Source organism: Rhinatrema bivittatum, chromosome 3, assembly GCF_901001135.1.
Source record: "Rhinatrema bivittatum chromosome 3, aRhiBiv1.1, whole genome shotgun sequence".
Classification (NCBI taxonomy): domain Eukaryota; kingdom Metazoa; phylum Chordata; class Amphibia; order Gymnophiona; family Rhinatrematidae; genus Rhinatrema; species Rhinatrema bivittatum.
The window spans coordinates 302915658-302933712 of NC_042617.1; the positions used below are offsets into that span (position 1 = coordinate 302915658).

The 18055-nt window shown below is 51.2% G+C and overlaps 1 protein-coding gene across 1 annotated transcript in view; it reads left to right on the forward strand.

Moving 5' to 3' along the window:
* The window catches only part of ESPL1 (extra spindle pole bodies like 1, separase), a 259280-nt gene that overhangs the window by 196886 nt on the left and 44339 nt on the right, over positions 1-18055 (forward strand). The window contains exon 25 of the mRNA XM_029595078.1: positions 11768-11923. Within this exon, the coding sequence (XP_029450938.1) occupies positions 11768-11923 (156 nt within the window). The remainder of the gene's footprint in view (positions 1-11767; positions 11924-18055) is intronic.

Consider the following 18055-nt stretch of genomic DNA (forward strand, 5'->3'; position numbering starts at 1 on the left):
CACTAATAACAAAAGTAGTCAAAGTGCCTATAATTAAAAACTCACCTGAGTTAAGATTCCAATTTATCCCTGACAACTGAAAAGCAGAATATTAATACAAACCAAAAATACACTTCTGGCATTAGCATACAAAGATTTCAAAGAAGTAAAATGGGAGAATTAAGGTATAGCAGTGCATGATGACATATACTTAATTGGCATCTCAGATATGGTGGAAAGAGGATAATGGGATAGTGCTATACCGGAGTACAAATTATATCACAATGACAGAGGAGCATCTTGGTGGCAGAGTGGCGCTTTATCCTGTTTGACTGTGCCATCCCGGACATAAAGATTCTGCATGAGATTAAATGTACAATCAAATCTTTATGGGTACAAATCTCTTGTGGTGTTAGGGGAAGAAAATAGTGATAGTATATTACCGTCCACCTGGCCATAATGGTGAGAAGGACAGTGAAATGCTAAGAGAAATTTGCAAAGCTAACTAAACTTATAGTGCATTCCCTGTACGTACCTGGATCAGTCCAGACCGTGGGTTATGTCCCCAATCCAGCAGATGGAGTCAGCACAAACTTTGAGGGGGCGTCACCCTATATACCACTACCCCCTCTGCAGGAGTTCAGTATCTTCTGACTCCAGCAGATGCGAGTAGGGTATCCTGGGATTCTCCCATTGCTATAGGTTTCCCTGTGATTTTCTTACTTGTTTTTCACTTTGGCCTCTGCCTTTTTGTATTTCTTTGGATCAAGTTTTGGTATTTAAAAAAAAAAAAAAAAAAAAAGAAAAAGTTTCAATTTTTAGGGAGCTGCTTTTTCCTTACCCTCTGTCTCTCTCTCTTGCCTGTGCTGCTTGAACGGGGTAAGTTTGGTTTTGGGTCTGTTGCCTTTCTTTTTGCAGCTCTCTCACCTTCTGTACCGAGCGGATGCCGGTGGAGCCGGCCTCTCCGCACTGATTTTTGCTTGCCGGCGGCCATTTTGCAGCTCCTCAGGGGCTGCTGTGGCAGGCAGGGAGGACGTTTTCGGCGGGTCGTGTGGCCAGGAGGGCCCCCCGCGGCGCTTGGATCCTCACCCGGCGGGCAGTGCAGGCCGACAGGGCCCCCCCGCGGCGCCGTTTTCCTTCACTCGCGGCCCCCCCGAGGCTCAGGTAATTAGTTACCACGGTTTTCGCTGCCATTCTTCGCTGCCACGTGATCTCGATGCCGCGGCCTTCTCGCTGTTCGGCCTGCGGGGAGCCGGGGTCACGCATCTCTCGGGAGGGCATCTGCGCTCTGTGCCTCCCCGGGGGGGAGGGCACCTCGCAGTCCCTCACCGATTTTGCCTTCTTTCCCAGTTTGCCCGGGCAGCGTGGGCCGGCCCCTCCCCCATTCCTGGCGGGAACGGCGGCCATTTTACACACCCAGCGCCCTGAGGGGAATCAGGGACCGCTGGAGGATAGGGAGGCGGTTGCGGTTTCGCCCCCGACCCTGGTACCGGAGCCGGGCCTGCAGGGACAGTGTACCACGGCCTCTCCTCCGTCCGGAGCCCCCTCGGGCCGTCCGGGGTTTTCTCCAGAATTTATTCTGCTTATGCATACGGCATATCTGCAGGGGCTGGACACGCCGGCGGAACCTCCCCCGGCTAAGGTACCTCGCACGTCGACGTCTGTGCTGGCCCCCCCGTCTTGACGGGAGTGGGGGCCCCCAACCCCCCCGTTCGGGTTCGGCCTCCCCCAGGACCGGTGGGAGCGGCGACCGGATCAGCGGATCCCGACCCAGATGTTACGGACTTGGGCCTAGCGGACTCCACACCGGACGGGGAAGATCCGCGCACGCTGCGTCTCTTCCAGAGGGACGAACTGGATGACCTGATCCCGCTGATTATTCAGGAGTTTGGACCTGGACCCTCCACCGGAACCGCCCGCGCCGGTAGCGCCCGCGGTTGTCACCTCGTCGAAGAAGGGGGATCCGGTCCTGGCAGCTCTTCGTCCGAGGGCCTGGGCTTTTCCCATCCACGAATCTTTCCTCCAGCTTCTCACTAGGGAGTGGGACACCCCGGAGGCTTCCCTGAAGGTCAGACGTACCATGGAAAAGCTGTATCCTCTGCCTGAAGATTTCCTAGATCTCATAAAGGTGCCAAAGGTGGGCTCCGCAGTGTCGGCAGTCACGAAGAGGACGACGATCCCAGTGACGGGAGGAGCGGCCCTGCGGGACACGCAGGATCGCAAGTTGGAAGTGTTCCTTAAAAGGGTCTTTGAGGTCTCTGCGCTGGGGATGCGAGCAGCAATGTGCAGTTCCCTTGCCCAGCGGGCAAGCCTACTCTGGGTACAACAACTTTTCAAGTCCCAGGTCCTGTCTCCTGAGGAGGCCGCCCAGGCGGATAGACTGGAGGCGGCGGTGGCGTACGGGGCGGATGCCTCGTATGACCGGTTCAGGGTGCTGGCACGATCCATGGCTTCGGTTGTGGCGGCTCTGCTTTTGCTGTGGCTTCACAATTGGGCGGCGGATACGTCCTCCAAGTCGAGTCTAGGTTCCCTGCCTTTCAGGGGTAAGTTCCTCTTTGGGGAGGATTTGGATCAGATCATCAAGTCCCTGGGGGAAAATGCGGTGCATTGGCTCCCAGAGGACAGATATCGGTCTTCTAGGGCGTTTTCGTCATCTCGGACCAGAGCCAGAGCACAACGCCGCTACAGGAACTACAGACCGGGCTCCAGATCCTCCGCTCCCAGGTCTCAGCCCTGGTTGCGCTCCTTTCGCGGGCGCCGGCCCGCGCGCCCTGCCCTCGGGGCGGGACACCCCGCTCCCAAGTCCTAGCAATGATGTCAGGCTCGCCCACTCCGCCGTCCCCAGGATTGGGGGCCGGCTGGCGTGGTTCTACCAGGAGTGGGCGCAAATTACAACAGACCAGTGGGTCTTGGACACCATAGAACACGGCTACGCATTGGAGTTTGTCCGCGCTCCGCAGGGAAGGTTCATCTTCTCCCCCTACGGATCGGGACCCAAGCGCAGGGCGGTGCAGCTGACGCTCGACAGGCGTCAGGAGATCGGCGCTATTGCGCCCGTGCCCTTAGGAGAGGTGGGCTCGGGCCATTATTCCATCTACTTCGTGGTGCCCAAGAAGGACGGCTCCTACCGACCCATCCTGGACCTCAAGGAGGTCAGCAAGTCCCTCCGGGTGGTCCGGTTCCGCATGGAAACGCTGCGGTCTGTGATCACGGCGGTGCATCGGGGGGAGTGCCTCGCCTCCTTGGACCTGACGGAGGCCTACCTGCATATCCCCATCCGCCAGGAGCATCATCGCCTTCTCCGGTTCAAGATTCTGGACCAGCATTTTCAATTCATAGCCCTCCCATTCGGGTTAGCAACGGCTCCGCGCACTCTCACCAAGATCATGGTGGTGGTGGCGGCTGCCCTGCGGAAGGAGGGCGTCCTAGTTCATCCTTATCTGGACGCTTGGCTCGTTCGAGCGAAATCTTTCCACCACGGGCAGGCTGGGGTAGCCCGGGTGGTACAGTTCCTGCAGTCCCTGGGATGGGTGGTGAATTTCTCCAAGAGCTCCCTCGTGCCCTCGCAGCGTTTGAATTTTTGGGGGCGACCTTCGACACCCGTCTGGGCAAGGTTTTTCTACGGATGGACATAGCGCACTTTGATCACATACAGCGGTTCTCTGCGTTACCAGACCCACCTCCTGGGACTACCTGCAGCTCCTGGGGGTGATGGGCTCCACCATCGACATGGTCCCTTGGGCGTTTGCGCACCTCTGGCTCGCGGCGTGTCCCTCGATCTGCCGGATTGGGTGGTGGTCACCACCGATGCCAGTCTCGTCGGCTGGGGAGCAGTGTGCGACCGCAGCGCCACGCAGGGGACGTGGTCCGAGGAGGAGTCGAAGTGGTCCATCAATCGCCTGGAGACCAGAGCGGTCAGACTAGCTCTGCGACACTTCCTGCCCCTTCTTCGGTATCGGGAGGTCAGGGTCTTGTCCGACAACGCGACCACCGTGGCCTATATCAACCGCCAAGGCGGCACTCGCAGCCCGCAGGTCGCGCTCGAAGCAGCGATGTTAATGCAGTGGGCAGAGCGACATCTGGTCCGCCTAGCGGCCTCGCACATCACAGGAGTAGACAACGTCCAGGCGGATTTCCTCAGTCGTCAACCACTGGATCCCGGAGAATGGGTACTATCCGACGAGGCGATGCAGTTGCTCGTCCATCGGTGGGGGCCCCCCCCACCTGGATCTGATGGCGTCCGCTCGAAACACCAAGGCTCCCCGCTTCTTCAGTCGCCGCAGGGAGCGAGGCGCGGAAGGAGTCTATGCCCTGGTGCTTCCGTGGCCGTCCCACCTTCTTCTCTACGCATTCCCGCCGTGGCCGCTGGTGGGCAGAATACTCCGCCGAATAGAGGCTCATCTGGGAACTGTGATCTTCGTCGCGCCAGAATGGCCCAGGCGTCCCTGGTTTGCAGACCTGCTACAGCTGGTTATCGACTGACCCATCCGGCTGGGACATCTTCCCCACCTCTTGCATCAGGGTCCGGTATTTTTCGATCTGGCAGAACTCTTTTGTCTTGCGGCATGGCTTTGGAAAGGCGCCGCCTCCGGGGCTACCAGGAGGTGGTAGTGCCAACGCTGTTGCGCTCACGGAAGACGTCGGTAGCCTACGTTCGAGTCTGGAAGGTGTTCGAGTCCTGGTGTTCCAGCCAGAACGCGGGACCCACTGCAGCTTCTGTTCCTCAGATCCTGCAGTTTCTACAAGCGGGGGTGGACAAGGGGCTCGCCTATAATTCCCTGCGGGTTCAGGTGGCCGCCCTTGAATCGCTCTTGCGCGATGGAGGCTCTCTGCTACAGCACCCGGACATTGTGCGTTTTCTCAAGGGTGTTAAACACTTGCGGCCTCCGTTGCGAGATCCTTGTCCATCCTGGAATCTCAACCTCGTCCTTCGCTCCCTGTCGGGACCTCCGTTCGAGCCCCTGCGGAGTGCAACGCTTAAGGATCTCACCCTTAAGGCAGTGTTTCTGGTGGCGATATGTTCCGCTCGCCGCATATCGGAACTACAGGCTCTTTCGTGTAGAGAGCCTTATCTACGTTTCTCTGACTCTGGAGTTTCCATCCGAACCGTTCCATCATTTCTCCCGAAGGTGGTGTCTGCGTTTCATGTGAATCAAACGGTGGAACTGCCGTCCTTCTCTTCGTCTGAGCCGAAGTCTCTCCGTCTCTTGGACGTCAAGCGCACTCTGCGTCTCTATCTGGAGGCTACGAATGATTTCCGGACGTCTGACCTTCTCTTCGTGCTTTGGTCCGGCCTTAAGTAGGGGGCCCAGGCCTCGAAGACGACCATTGCCAGATAGCTGAAGGCTGGCATTGCAGCTTCCTATATTGGGATGGGGCGGACTCCCCCACCCGGAATTGTCGCGCACTCTACACGTTCTCAGGCGGCCTCCTGGGCGGAGGCTCGCTCGGTTTCTTCTCAGGAAATCTGTAGAGCAGCCACCTGGAAATCGTTACATACGTTCTCGAGGCACTATCGCCTACATCTCGCCTCTCCAGTCTCTGGGCATTTTGGCGAGCAGGTTCTCCGAGCAGGCCTCGCAGGACCCCACCCGATTTAGGGAAGCTTGGGTACATCCCACGGTCTGGACTGATCCAGGTACGTACAGGGAAAAGAAAATTATTACTTACCTGCTAATTTTCGTTCCTGTAGTACCATGGATCAGTCCAGACGCCCACCGCGTATGGGTTTTCTCAGTCTGCTCGGCTCCTCTCTGAGCCTGGATCTTCTCTGAGCCTGTCCTTCATGGCTCTTTCAGATTCTACTGTTTTTCGCAGTTCCCTACAGGTTGTATAGCTGCGTTCAATGTTTCCTACCCATTGGTAGGGACTTGCAGTTTTTGCGTTCGTTATTATAGTTGCACGGCGTTTGGGGCCGATTATTTGGAAACTTGATCCAATAAGGGGTTCTGTTTTTCCACTCGGGCTTTGATATACTCGATACTGAACTCCTGCAGAGGGGGTAGTGGTATATAGGGTGACGCCCCCTCAAAGTTTGTGCTGACTCCATCTGCTGGATTGGGGACATAACCCACTGTCTGGACTGATCCATGGTACTACAGGAACGAAAATTAGCAGGTAAGTAATAATTTTCTTGTATTAATGGGAGATTTCAATTACCCCAATATTGACTGGGTAAGTGAAACATCAGGGCATGCTAGAGAGAAAGTTCCTGGATGGAATAAAACAGTGTTATGGAGCAATTGGTTTAGGAACCGACATGAGGGAGCAATTTTAGATCTATTTCTCAGTGGAGCACAGGATTTGGTGAGAGTTAACGGTGGTGAGGCCACTTGGCAATAGTGATCATAATATGATCAAATTTGAATTAATGACTGGAAAGGGGGTAGTATGTAATCCATGGCTCTAGCACTAAACTTTCAAAGGGGAAATTTTGAGAAAAATAGAAAAAAAAACCTGAAAGGTGCAGCTACAAAGTGTGCAACAGGCATGGACATTGTTTAAAAAAAAAAAAAATCCTAGAAGCACAGACCAGATGCATTCTGTCCTTTAAGAAAGGTGGAAGGAAGGCAAAACTATTACCGGCATGGTTAAAAGGTGAGGTGACAGGTTATTTTAGCCAAAAGATCTTCATTCAAAAATTGGAAGGAGGATCCTTCAGAAGAAAATACAATAAAGCATAAGCATTGGCAAGTTAAATGTAAGACATTGATAAGACAGGCTAAGAGAAAATGTAACCCAATATGAAATTTTATGAATACCGGTGTAAAAATAGTGGAGTGCCTCAGGGATCTGAACCTGGACCGGTGCGCTTTAATATATTTATAAATGATCTGGAAAAGGGGTATGACGAGTGAAGTGATCAGATCTGCGAATGACACAAAATTATGCAGAGTAGTTAAATCTCAAGTGGATCGTGATAAATTGCAGGAGGAAGATTGGGCTTCCAAATGACAGATGAAATTTAACAAGGACAAGTGCCAAGTGATGCATATAGAGAAAAATAACCCTTGCTGTAGTTGCACAATGTTAGGTTCTACTTAGGAGTTACCACCCAGGAAAGATATCTAGGCATTGAAATAGTCAGCCCAGTGTGCTGTGGCGATCAAAGCAAACAATCAGGCCGATACAGTAAAGCGCGGCCGCGGTTACCCTGCTTCTAACCCGCTTCTAACTCACAATTTGGCCGCGTAAGTCCAACCCGCGATTCACTATCCCTTTTAACTCATCCTTACCGCTTCTTTAAATCAACCGATAACCCTTTCCGCCCGCAGCATGTATATGAGATGTAAACGCTCCGGTTAGCTATTCCCTCCCATACAGTAATGTGCGCCCCGATTATCTCCTCTTTAACCTGTAGTTTTGCCGTGCGTTTAACCTGCTAACTTACCGCCTACCCTTAACCCTGCGTTAGTGTGGAGCGTCAGGTCAGAGAGACGAAATTTCATGGGCAACGACCCCCTCGCAGGGCGAAAATTGGCTCGACATGTCATTAAAACAAAAGTAAATAAAGTATAATAAAAGTAAACTTACTGCATGTGAATTGTCTTTGAACAGTCCCGGCTCCCCTGCCTCCCGGGTGAAAGCGTACAGGCGAAAGTGAATGAATGCATGGCCGTACGCGGCGGGAGCCGGCGGGTGTGCATTCATCCAGGAGGAGGGAGCCGGCGGCGAAAGCTGCTTCCAGCAGACCCTGCCGGCGAAGGTGAATGAATGCGCGCAACTTGGTCGCTCAAGGCGTGACGTCACAACGTTTGGCGTCACGGCGTGTGATGTCGGCGTTCGCTAATGCACTGCCTTGAGCGCCCAAATTGCATTCATTCACCTTTGCCAGCGGGGGCTGCTGGAAGCCGCTTTGGCTCCCCTGCCCCCGCTGGCGAAGGTGAATGAATGCCCGCCTGTGTGCAATTTGGGTGCTCAAGGCAGTGCATTAGCGAACGCCGACGTCACACACCGTGACGTCAAACGTTGTGACGTCACGTCTTGAGCTCCCAAATTGCACGCACAGGCGCGCATTCATTCACCGCCGGCGGGGGCTGCTGGAAGTCACTTTCGCCATGGCTCCCTCCACCTGGATGAATGCACGCCCGCCGGCTCCTGCTGCATACGGGCGTGCATTCATTCACTTTCACCCGCTGCTTTCGCTGCCGGTTGCCCCTGGGAGGCAGGGGAGCCGCAGTACGCGCCTCGGGAGGAGAGAGAGGACTGTTCAAAGAAAATTCACATGCAGTAAGTTTACTCTTATTACACTTTATTCACTTTTGTGTTAATTTTCGCACTGCCTTGCTTCGGGAGGGGGGGGAGAGGACTCGTAATCCCCCCTGGTACCTGTCATTTCAAACGTCATTTGAAATGACAGGTACCAACGCACCCAGGATACTGTATAGGCGCTGTATAGTGCTCTATACAGTAAAACAAATTATGCGGGCCTAACGCTTCACGGACGCTTCTTGGACACGGCTTGCTTTTGCAAGCTATTTAAATACAGTATCGAGCGGTAGGTGATCCGAACTGTGCGTGCGGCAAACGCGGGTGCGCCCAGCCGTAACGGACCTCTTCCTACCGCTCCTTACTGTATTGGCCTGAATGTTAGGAATTATTAGGAAGGGAATGGAAAATAAAAAGGATATAATGCCTCTGTATTGCTCCATGGTGAGACCTCACTTTGAATACTGTGCAATTCTGGTCATCTCATCTCAAAGGATATAGCTGCAATGGAGAAAGTGCAGAGGAGGATGACCAAAATGATTTGGGGCATGAAACAGCTCCCCTATGACGAAAGGCTAAAGAAGTTAGAGCTGTTCACTTTGGAGAAGAGACAACTGAGGGGGGGATATGATAGTCTACAAAATCATGAAAGGACTTGAACAAGTTAATGTAAACTTGTTTTTTACACTCAGATAATAGGACCAGGGGGCACTCCATGAAGTTAGCAAGTAGCTCATTTAAAACAAATCTAAGAATTCTTTTTCACTCAGCGCATAGTTAAACTCTGGAATTCATTGGCAAGGAATGTAGTTTCAGCAGTTAGTGTAACTGGGTTTAAAAAAGGTTTGGATAAGCTCCTAGAGCTTAAATCCATAAACTGCTATTATGGTAATAAGCAATAGTAGCTTGTGATCTATCTGGACCCTTGGTCTGACCCAGTATGGCATTTCTTATATTATGTCAACAGATGGGGGGAGGGACACAAAGCTCTCATGGTGCAAGAAGTAGTGCTGTTAACAAAATGGGCAGACAAGCATTTTGATGGCCCATATTGTGGACTGGGAGAGCATTCAGGCAGACTACTTGAGCAGACGTTCTCTGGATCTGGGAAAATGGAACTAGGAGAAGCAAGCTTTTGATTCATTTTGAAAGAATGGGGCAGACTGCAGATGGACCTGTGGCTTTTAGGGGAAATGCCAAATCCCAGATACCCTTCAGCAGGAAGGAAGCTGGGGCCCAAGGAAATAATGTCCTAGTGCAGGAGTGGCAATTAGGTGATCCCCTTTGTTTTTCCTCTGGGGCGTGGTGAGCAGAGTAATTCAGAGGATCATGAAACATCTAAAACAGGGAAAGGAAAATTGGTTCTTACCTGCTAACTTTCATTACTGTAGTAACATGGATCAGTCCAGATGCCTGCCCGGGAGGGGAGAAATGGAGAGTCAGCTAGGCCAGTAGCTAATCAATTTTTCTGCAAGTTTTACTGACTGCCCCCCTTTTTCAGGGAAAGGTCTTGGGCATGTTTCGTTCATTCATTGAGTTTCATGTTTTCATCTTCTGCTCTTCAAGGGGAGGTTGTTTCTGGTTGCCGTTATGGTTTATATAATTTCTGCTTGGATACAGTGTAATACTGGCAGACACTAGGTGGCACCTCAGGGGTATAGGACAGAGTCCACAAAGACTTTTTCTGTCTCCATCTGCTGGAGGGGAGGCAAAACCCAGCTGTCCTGGACTGATCCATGGTACTACAGGAACAAAAATTAGCAGGTAAGAACCAATTTTCCTTTTTCTTTTCCCCTCAAGAGCTAGGTGAGTATTGACTTCCTTTCCGCCAAAGGTTGTCTTTCATTTAAACTGGATCATTTTCCTTCTGGTTTTTCAGGACTGAGGAACAGAGAATCTCCAATAACTGTCTGGTTCTTTTAAGATAACTGAAGATTACTAGCCCCTTCAGAAAATTAAATAAAGTATTGGCCGCCATCTCAGCATATCAAAGGGCTCTATGCTCAATCTATGGGACCGATGTAATAGTGTGCTGAAGCTGCTGCAGGTTTGTGCGTGCCTGTACACGTGTTCGTACGTGTTTTCCCGCACAAAGCCCTATACGGGGATGTAATAAGTTTTGTGTGGGGAGGGAAAAAAAGCATGTACGAACACGCTTACACATGGCTTTTCCTGCGTGGATACATGCTAACAGCATGCAAAGGAGGTGATTAGCGCAGCTCCCTGCATTGCCTATGATTAGCTAATGCTAGTACGGGTTTCTTAATGCGGGCTTTTTACTGCCATAGTCGGGGCACAAGTTAATTGTCAGTGCCGATTTCGGGGGGGGGGGCCTATGTCGGTGTCCTGAAAACCAGCTAGCCTAGCGCCTATCTCGGCATCCGAGTGGCCATCTTAGCTAGGCGCCTTTCTGGGTGCCCGATGGCATATATTCGAGACCAAGTAAAGGGCCTAGCTACGATTGCTGCTCGGGCTCTGAGCTAGGCACTTGGTAGTTAGGCACCTTTCTGGGCACCCGACGGCATACATTGGCGACCAAGTAAGCACCTAGCTCAGTGCCCAAAAGACAAGGTAAGCTAGGCACAGAGGTAGGCGCTTCCCTGTGCGGACAGATACACAGCCAGAAGAGCAGCAAGATTGTTCTTAATTATCACCCATGAAAATATTTGTGTTCTGCAGCACAGTTAATTGGAAAGTGTTTTTAATATTTGTCATACTTTCCCTTAATAGGGAGACCCATTCGTGCTCTCACTCGCTTCTATGTGAGGATTATCGGCACTATTTTTGAGCAAGGATGCAACCACTTATTACATAGGCCCTGTATCATGTTTTGGTATTTGCATTTTTCTATACAAGTATGGATTTCGGCGTACAAATCATTTGCATAACTTTTTACAGCCTGCAGAAACGGCAGCTTCAGCTGCGTGCGGTGATCAAAACCCATGCACATAACGAGCGCCTGATTTGCCATGGGTCTTACATTGGCCCATATATGCTCACAGGCATCTTGGGCAAAATATATATGGCAATATTTCGAAGAGGTTTCTAGAGGCGATGTGGTCTTCCTTACCTTTGTTTTCCAGATATTATAGACTAGATTTGCAGGCCAAGGCTGAGACTGCCTTTGAGGGAGTTTAAAAAGCTGCATTGACTTCCTTCCACCCGATTGTAAGGAAACTTGGCTATTTCCCAATGATCTGGTAGCAATGCTGAGTGTGGTGAAATTTATACTTACTATTTTTAGTCCAACCAGACCAGTCTTCTACCCACTTGGGAAATATGTGGCCATGTGGTAAGGATGGTATGTTATGATGGTGAGGGACACTGCTGTTTTGAGAGAAGAGCTGGAAGCCCTTGTTGGATAAGTGCCCTGCTAAAGTGAGGAGAGAGCTTTTAAAAAGCTTTTTTTGTCTCAATCTGCTGGTAGGAGGGGGAGCAACCATTGATCTGATAGGACTAAAGGAAAGGAAATTGGCAGCAAGAATAAACTTCATTGTGACTTTTGTGGGAGTGAGGGACAGAACCCAGGTACTTCAGCTTTTTTCTTGTACATCCCTGGGCTTCATTTCCTCCTGTGCAGCTGCTGATTGAGTCGCTGGAGGAGCACATCCTTGGGTGCTGGAAAGGGGTCCTGCTTCCATCTAGTAAGGATCCTGCTGTGGCAGAGGAGGCTTGCAGTCTGCAGAAGCAACTAAGAGAATATGGCTGGGAAAACTGTGACCTGGCCCTGCTGAAGGTAAGATTTCCGCCCTCCAGGACACTATTGGTATGGATTCTGCACGTGTCATGATTATGCTAGATTAACAAGAGTCAGGATGGCTCGGTTCTACTTTAGCAAATGTACCGTGGTATTGACTCTTGGGCATGCCAGAGCAGGTTGAGTACAAAAGTGGCAACTGCTTAGCTGAGTTGCTGCCCTTCACAGGCCTGCTGGACATTTCCTTTGACCAGGCAGGTTCAGAGGACTGGGCAGAGAAATTCTGCCAATCTGGTTTTTAAGATAGCCACAAATATGCATTTATTAATCCTGGGAGAATTCTGCACACACAAATTGGAAATTCTGCATATTTTATATTGGTCAAAATAACACAATATACATGATTTTTAATTTAAAATGTGATACAGATTTTTTTAAATATTTTGAGTAGAATTTCCCTAGAAGTGGTTGTCCTTCCACCCTCCCTCCCTGCTCCCCTGGCCAGTCTTCTTTCACTTTGCCTTCTCAGGTCCCCCAACTCCTCCACCTTCCACTCTCTTCCCTTCCCCACTAGGCTCAACCCCTTCCACTCTGTCCCTCTCAGACACACAGGCTCCCTCTTGTGCACATACACACCCCCTTATACAGGATCCCTCTCACAGCCACCCACTCCCTTTGTCTCAAACACACGCCTGCACATTGGCTCCCTCTCGCACACTACACACTCACACGCACACTACACACACACACCAGCTCCCAATCTCTCACACATACATTCCTTCCCAATATCCTCCCATAGACTCCCTCTTTCTGGCGCACTCTCACCCTCACACATGGTCTCTCACACATACACCTCTACACCTAGCCTCGCAGTCTCTCGCACAAAAAACCTCTACACTCACTCACCGGGTCTGCTCCACTTGCAGCATGCCAGAACTTGCACCTCCAACTTTGCTGCGAATGATGGGCTTTGCTCATAGCACAACGGGACCTGCACCTTCGCTGCAACGGGATGGGTTCCACTTGTGGGAGAAGAGGAACTCTGTGCAAATTCTATGCTCTGCAGTAGTACAGAATTCCCCTAGGAGTAATGTATTTATGTATATTCACTGTGGATAGCTTAAAAACCAGACTTAACTGTTGTCCCTGAGGACTGGATTGAAAATTGCCCTAGCAGGCTCTGTGCTGGCATTGTAAACAGCACCTCCCTTATTTCTGTTTGCCAGCATTGAAAAAGAAGCTCATAAGTTTCCTGTACGTACCTGGATCAGTCCAGACCATGGGTTATGCCTCCCTTCCAGCAGATGGAGACAGAGAAAAACTTTGAGGGCGCTCTCTGCGTCCCTTCAGTATTTCTGTGTCCAGCAGATGAAGGTTGCAGAACCTGCGGTTCCCATTTAAAATTGTATTTAGGATAGGAACTTTGGGAGAATCTCTTTTCCTTCCTACTAAATTAAGTGCAGTTATTCTCTTGGATGGATCAAGTTTAAAAAAGTTACTTTCTCATTTGGCCTGGTTAAGGCTTGCATTTTGAACCTGCATTGAGTTTTCAGATCTCTAAGTCTCTGGTAAGACCGGGGACATTTTCCTTTGGATTTCCTGGCTCGGGGGGTGCAAGTTGGTGGTCCAGCCTCTCCCCCTGCACTACAACCGGCTGCCCTGAGATGCTGCATTCCTCGGGGCAGCACTAGCTGAGAAGCAACATTCCTCAGCTTCCTTGTTTAAAAAACAAAACAGTGCAGTCTTCTGTTCTTTTGGAGCGGAGGTTAGAATAGCTCTTACCTGCTCCTGCCAGGCTCCGGGGATGGTTTTCTGCCAGCCTTTAGCATTCCCCAATGCTGTGATATTCAGCCTGCGGGGAGCCTGGGACGCGGCTCTCCCACGAGGGCATTTGTTCAAGGTGCCTCCCCGGCGGGGAGGGTTCCTAGAGGGCTGCTGATGGACCCAGCTCGCGCTCTCAGGCACGGCTTCTGACAGGGGATGGCGGCTATTTTGAATTCTGATTCTGCTGCTGCAATGCAGCCACATGGCAGCCCAGACCCAGATTTTTCTCCCCCACACCCGCTTTAACTTCTGTTAACCTGCCAGCCTTGGGGGTAGAACCAGGAAGACAGTTCAGCTGATCCTCCTCCTGCCCCTAACCCCCTCACATGCTTTTTCAACTGATTTTGTTCTCTTATTACACAGAGCTTACTTGGCCAGCATTACTCAGCAAGAAGGTTCAGCTTCAGGGCCCCCCTCCTCCTAAAGTGTTTAGCATCCTGTGAATCTTGCAATCTACAGGGGTTTCTCAGGGATCCTCCCGGGTTCGGGTGGTCCCCAATCCGGTTCTGCCTGATCCTCCTTCCGCTGATCCTGATCTGGACCAAGATGATCCTGCTTCTTACATGCAGGTGGAAAGGGATGATCCATAGTCTTGCGTCTTTCAGAAAGATGAGCTAGATCCCCTTGTCCTGGCGGAGTTAGATATTGATGTGCCACAGGATCCACCAGGCACCAGTGCAGGGACCACTAAGGGAGATCCTGTCCTAGCAGGGCTATGCCCTCTAGCAAAAACTTTTTCCTTTTCATCCCATGCTACTACAATTGCTGTCCAGGGAATGGGATGCTCCAGATGTTCCTCTGTGGGTAGGAAGAGCTATGGATAAGCTCTATTCTCTTCCTGATGAATTCCTGGAGCTCCTCAAGGTGCCCAAGGTGGATGCATCTGTGACGGTGGCCACGAAGTGAACTACCATTCCTGTGATGGGAGCCCTGCGGGACCTACAAGACCGCAAGCTGGAAGTATACCTCAAGAGAATCTGAGGTATCAGCCTTGGGAGTCAGAGCTGCAGTATCTAGCTCCCTCATGTAGTGAGCAGGTCTTTGGGTGTAACAGCTGCTCAGTACACAAGAACTACCGCTGGGGGAAGCCCAACAGGCAGAACGCCTAGAGGAGGTGATAGCTTATGGGGCAGATGCTCTCTATGATCTCCTTTGTGTGCTGGCTAGGTCTATGTTATCAGCGGTCTCTGCTAGACGCCTTCTCTGGCTCCGTAACTGGTCGGCAGACTTCTTCGAAGACTCAGCTGGGATCTCTCCCCTTTAAGAGCTAATTATTGTTTGAGGATTTAGAACAGATCATCAAATCCCTGGGAGAAAACAAGGTACATAAACTTCCAAAAGACTGTCCGGAATTCCAGGACGTTCAGTTCTTCCAGGAACTGTTTCCGGGGCCAGCGGCGTTTTCATCAGGCGAGGCCTGTCTCACAGAGACCTCCTTCGTCAAGATCACAATGCTGGTCTCATTCCTTTTGTGGCCGTAGACCCTCTCGGGATGGATTGCCACAAAGCTCCGCTTCAAAATCTACACAATGAAGGGTCGCCAGCCCACTCCTCACCTCCCCGGATAGGGGGGCGTCTCTCCCTGTTTTACGAGGAGTGGGTCAAAATTACATCGGATTGGTGGGTTCTGGATATTCTACAGCATGGTTACGCTTTAGAATTTTCTCAGCCCCTAAGACAGGTTCATTTTCTCTCCCTGCGGTCCGCTGAAGAAACAACGTATTGTGCATCAGACTCTCAACAAGCTTCTCGATCTTGGAGCCATCCTTCCGGTACCCCAGAAGGAACAAGGATTAGGCCACTATTCCATTTACTTCGTGGTTCCCAAAAAGGAAAATTCTTTCCATCCGATCTTGGACCTCAAAACAGTCATCAGAGCCCTCAAGATCCCACACTTCAGAATGGAAACGCTACGCTCTGTTATTGCGGCAGTACACGGTGGGGAGTTCCTGGCTTCCTTGGACCTCATAGAGGCTTATCTCCACATCCCCATCCACAAGGATCATCAGCGATTTCTCCACTTCAAGATTCTCAGCCAGCATTTTCAGTTTCAGGCCCTTTCGGTCTGGCGACCGCTCCCCGCACCTTCACCAAGGTGATGGTGGAGGTGGCAGTGGCCCTACGGAAGGAGGGAGTCCTGGTCCATCCCTATCTGGATAACTGGCTCATCCGGGCGAAGTCCCGGGATCTTTGCAGGCTGGCAGTCGACAAGGTGTTGCACCTATTAAGCTCTCTTGGATGGGTGGTCAATTTTGCCAAAAGCAGCCTCGCTCCCTCTGCATTTCTTAGGAGCACGCCAAGATTTTCCTTTGTCAGGATCAAGCACTCAATCCCATTTCTCAGGTACAGCACCTCTGTTGCCTTACACTTCCCACAGCATGGGATTATCTACAAGTCCTGGGCTCAGCTATCAACTGTAGACTTAGTTCCCTGGGCATTTGCGCATATGCGACCTTTGCAGAGAGCGTTACTCTCCCATTGGAAACGAGTGTCACAGGAATTTCAAGCTCCCTTACCGCTATTGGAAGTTGCCAAGGACAGCCTGGATTGGTGGCTCAGTCTGGATCACTTGCTACAGGGAGTAGACTTGGAGATACCACAGTGGGTGATCATTACCACGGATACTAGTCTCTCCAGCTGGGGAGCTGTCTGTCAAGTTCATTCAGCTCAGGAGCAATGGACGCCAGAGCAAGCGAAATAGCCGATCAATTGCCTGGAAACCAGAGCGGTTCATCTCGCGCTGAAGCATTTTCACCCCCTAGTGCAGGGCAAGGCAGTAAGGATACTGTCAGACAACGCAATCACGATGGCGTACATCAATCGGCAAGGGGGAACAAAGAGTTGGCACGTCTCTCGGGGAAACAGACAAGCTAATGGCATGGGTGGAATAACACCTATCCCGCCTGGCAGCATCCAACATTGCAGCAGTGGACAACATACAAGTGGATTTCTTAAGCCGTCAACACACAGATCCCGGAAAGTGGGAACTTTCAGAGGAAGCCACAGCGCTTCTAGTCAGCTGGTGGGGGACTCCCCATCTGGACTTGATGGCCACTCAGAGGAATGCGAAAGCTCTATGCTGCTTCAGTCACAGAAGGGAACACGGAGCAGAAGGAGTGGATACTTTGGTGCTTCCCTGGCCCCATGACATCCTGCTTTGTTCCCACCATGGCCTCTAGTGAGAGAGGTTCTACGGAGGATAGTTCCACCATGGAGCTTTGATCCTAGTGGCATCGGAATGGCTTCGAAGGCCATGGTTTGCGGACCTAGCCAACCTTGCAGTGGACAGCCCTCTTCGCCTGGGACATCTTCAAATCTCCTTCACCAGGGTCCAGTATTTTTCGACCAGGCAGATCACTTCTGTCTTGCGGCCTGGCTTTTGAGGCAGCGACTGAGGAGAAGAGGCTACCCAGAGGCAGTCATCTCTACCCTCCTTACAAGCCAGGAAAACTTCCACCTCACTCTCTTATGTCCGGGATTGGAAAGTTTTTGATTCCTGGTGTGAAGAAATAGGGGATGATCCTCGTTGAGCTTCAGTAACTCAGATTCTCTCCTTCCTACAGAAGGGTCTAGGTAAGGCCTTGGCTTACAATTCTCTTCGGGTTCAGGTAGCAGCCCTCTGCTCCCTTGTAGGTCGCCTGGAAGGAGCTCCTCTGGCATCTCATCCCGACGTCGCCCAGTTCTTGAAGGGGGTAAAACACTTGAGGCCTCCAGTCCATGCTGTGTCCTCTTGGAGCCTGAACTTGGTTCTTCACGTTTTGTGCAAGCCACTGAAGAGAGCTACCCTCAAGGATTTAACTCTCAAGACTGTCTTTTTGGTTTCTCTTTTGTTCTGCCCGCAGAATCTCGGAAATTCAAGCCTTGTCTTGTAGGGAGCCCTACCTCAGTTTGTTTCGGGAGTTTCGCTGAGCACTGTACCATCTTCTTCCCAAGGTGGTATCTGCGTTTCATCTAAATCAGTCTGTGGGGCTCCCAGCGTTTCTGGAAGAGGACGCCAGAGAACTTAGACTCGATGTTAAGCATGTTCTCATTCGCTACCTGGAGGAGGTCACTAATGATTTTCGTTTCAGACCATCTGTTTGTCCTCTGGAGAGGACCCAAAAGAGGGAATAAGGCCTCTAAGACCACTATAGCTCGTTGGTTGAAGGAAGCAATCATTTCAGCGGCCTCCGGAAGGTATTAAAGCATATTTTCTCCTTTCACAAGCGACTTCCTGGGCAGACGACATTGCACACTTTTGTGCGTCACTATCATTTAAATCTACAACCACCAGTGTTTGGTTCGTTTGGCAAGCAGGTCATTTGAGCAGGGCTATCCAGGGCCCACCCTATGTAGGGAAGCTTTGGT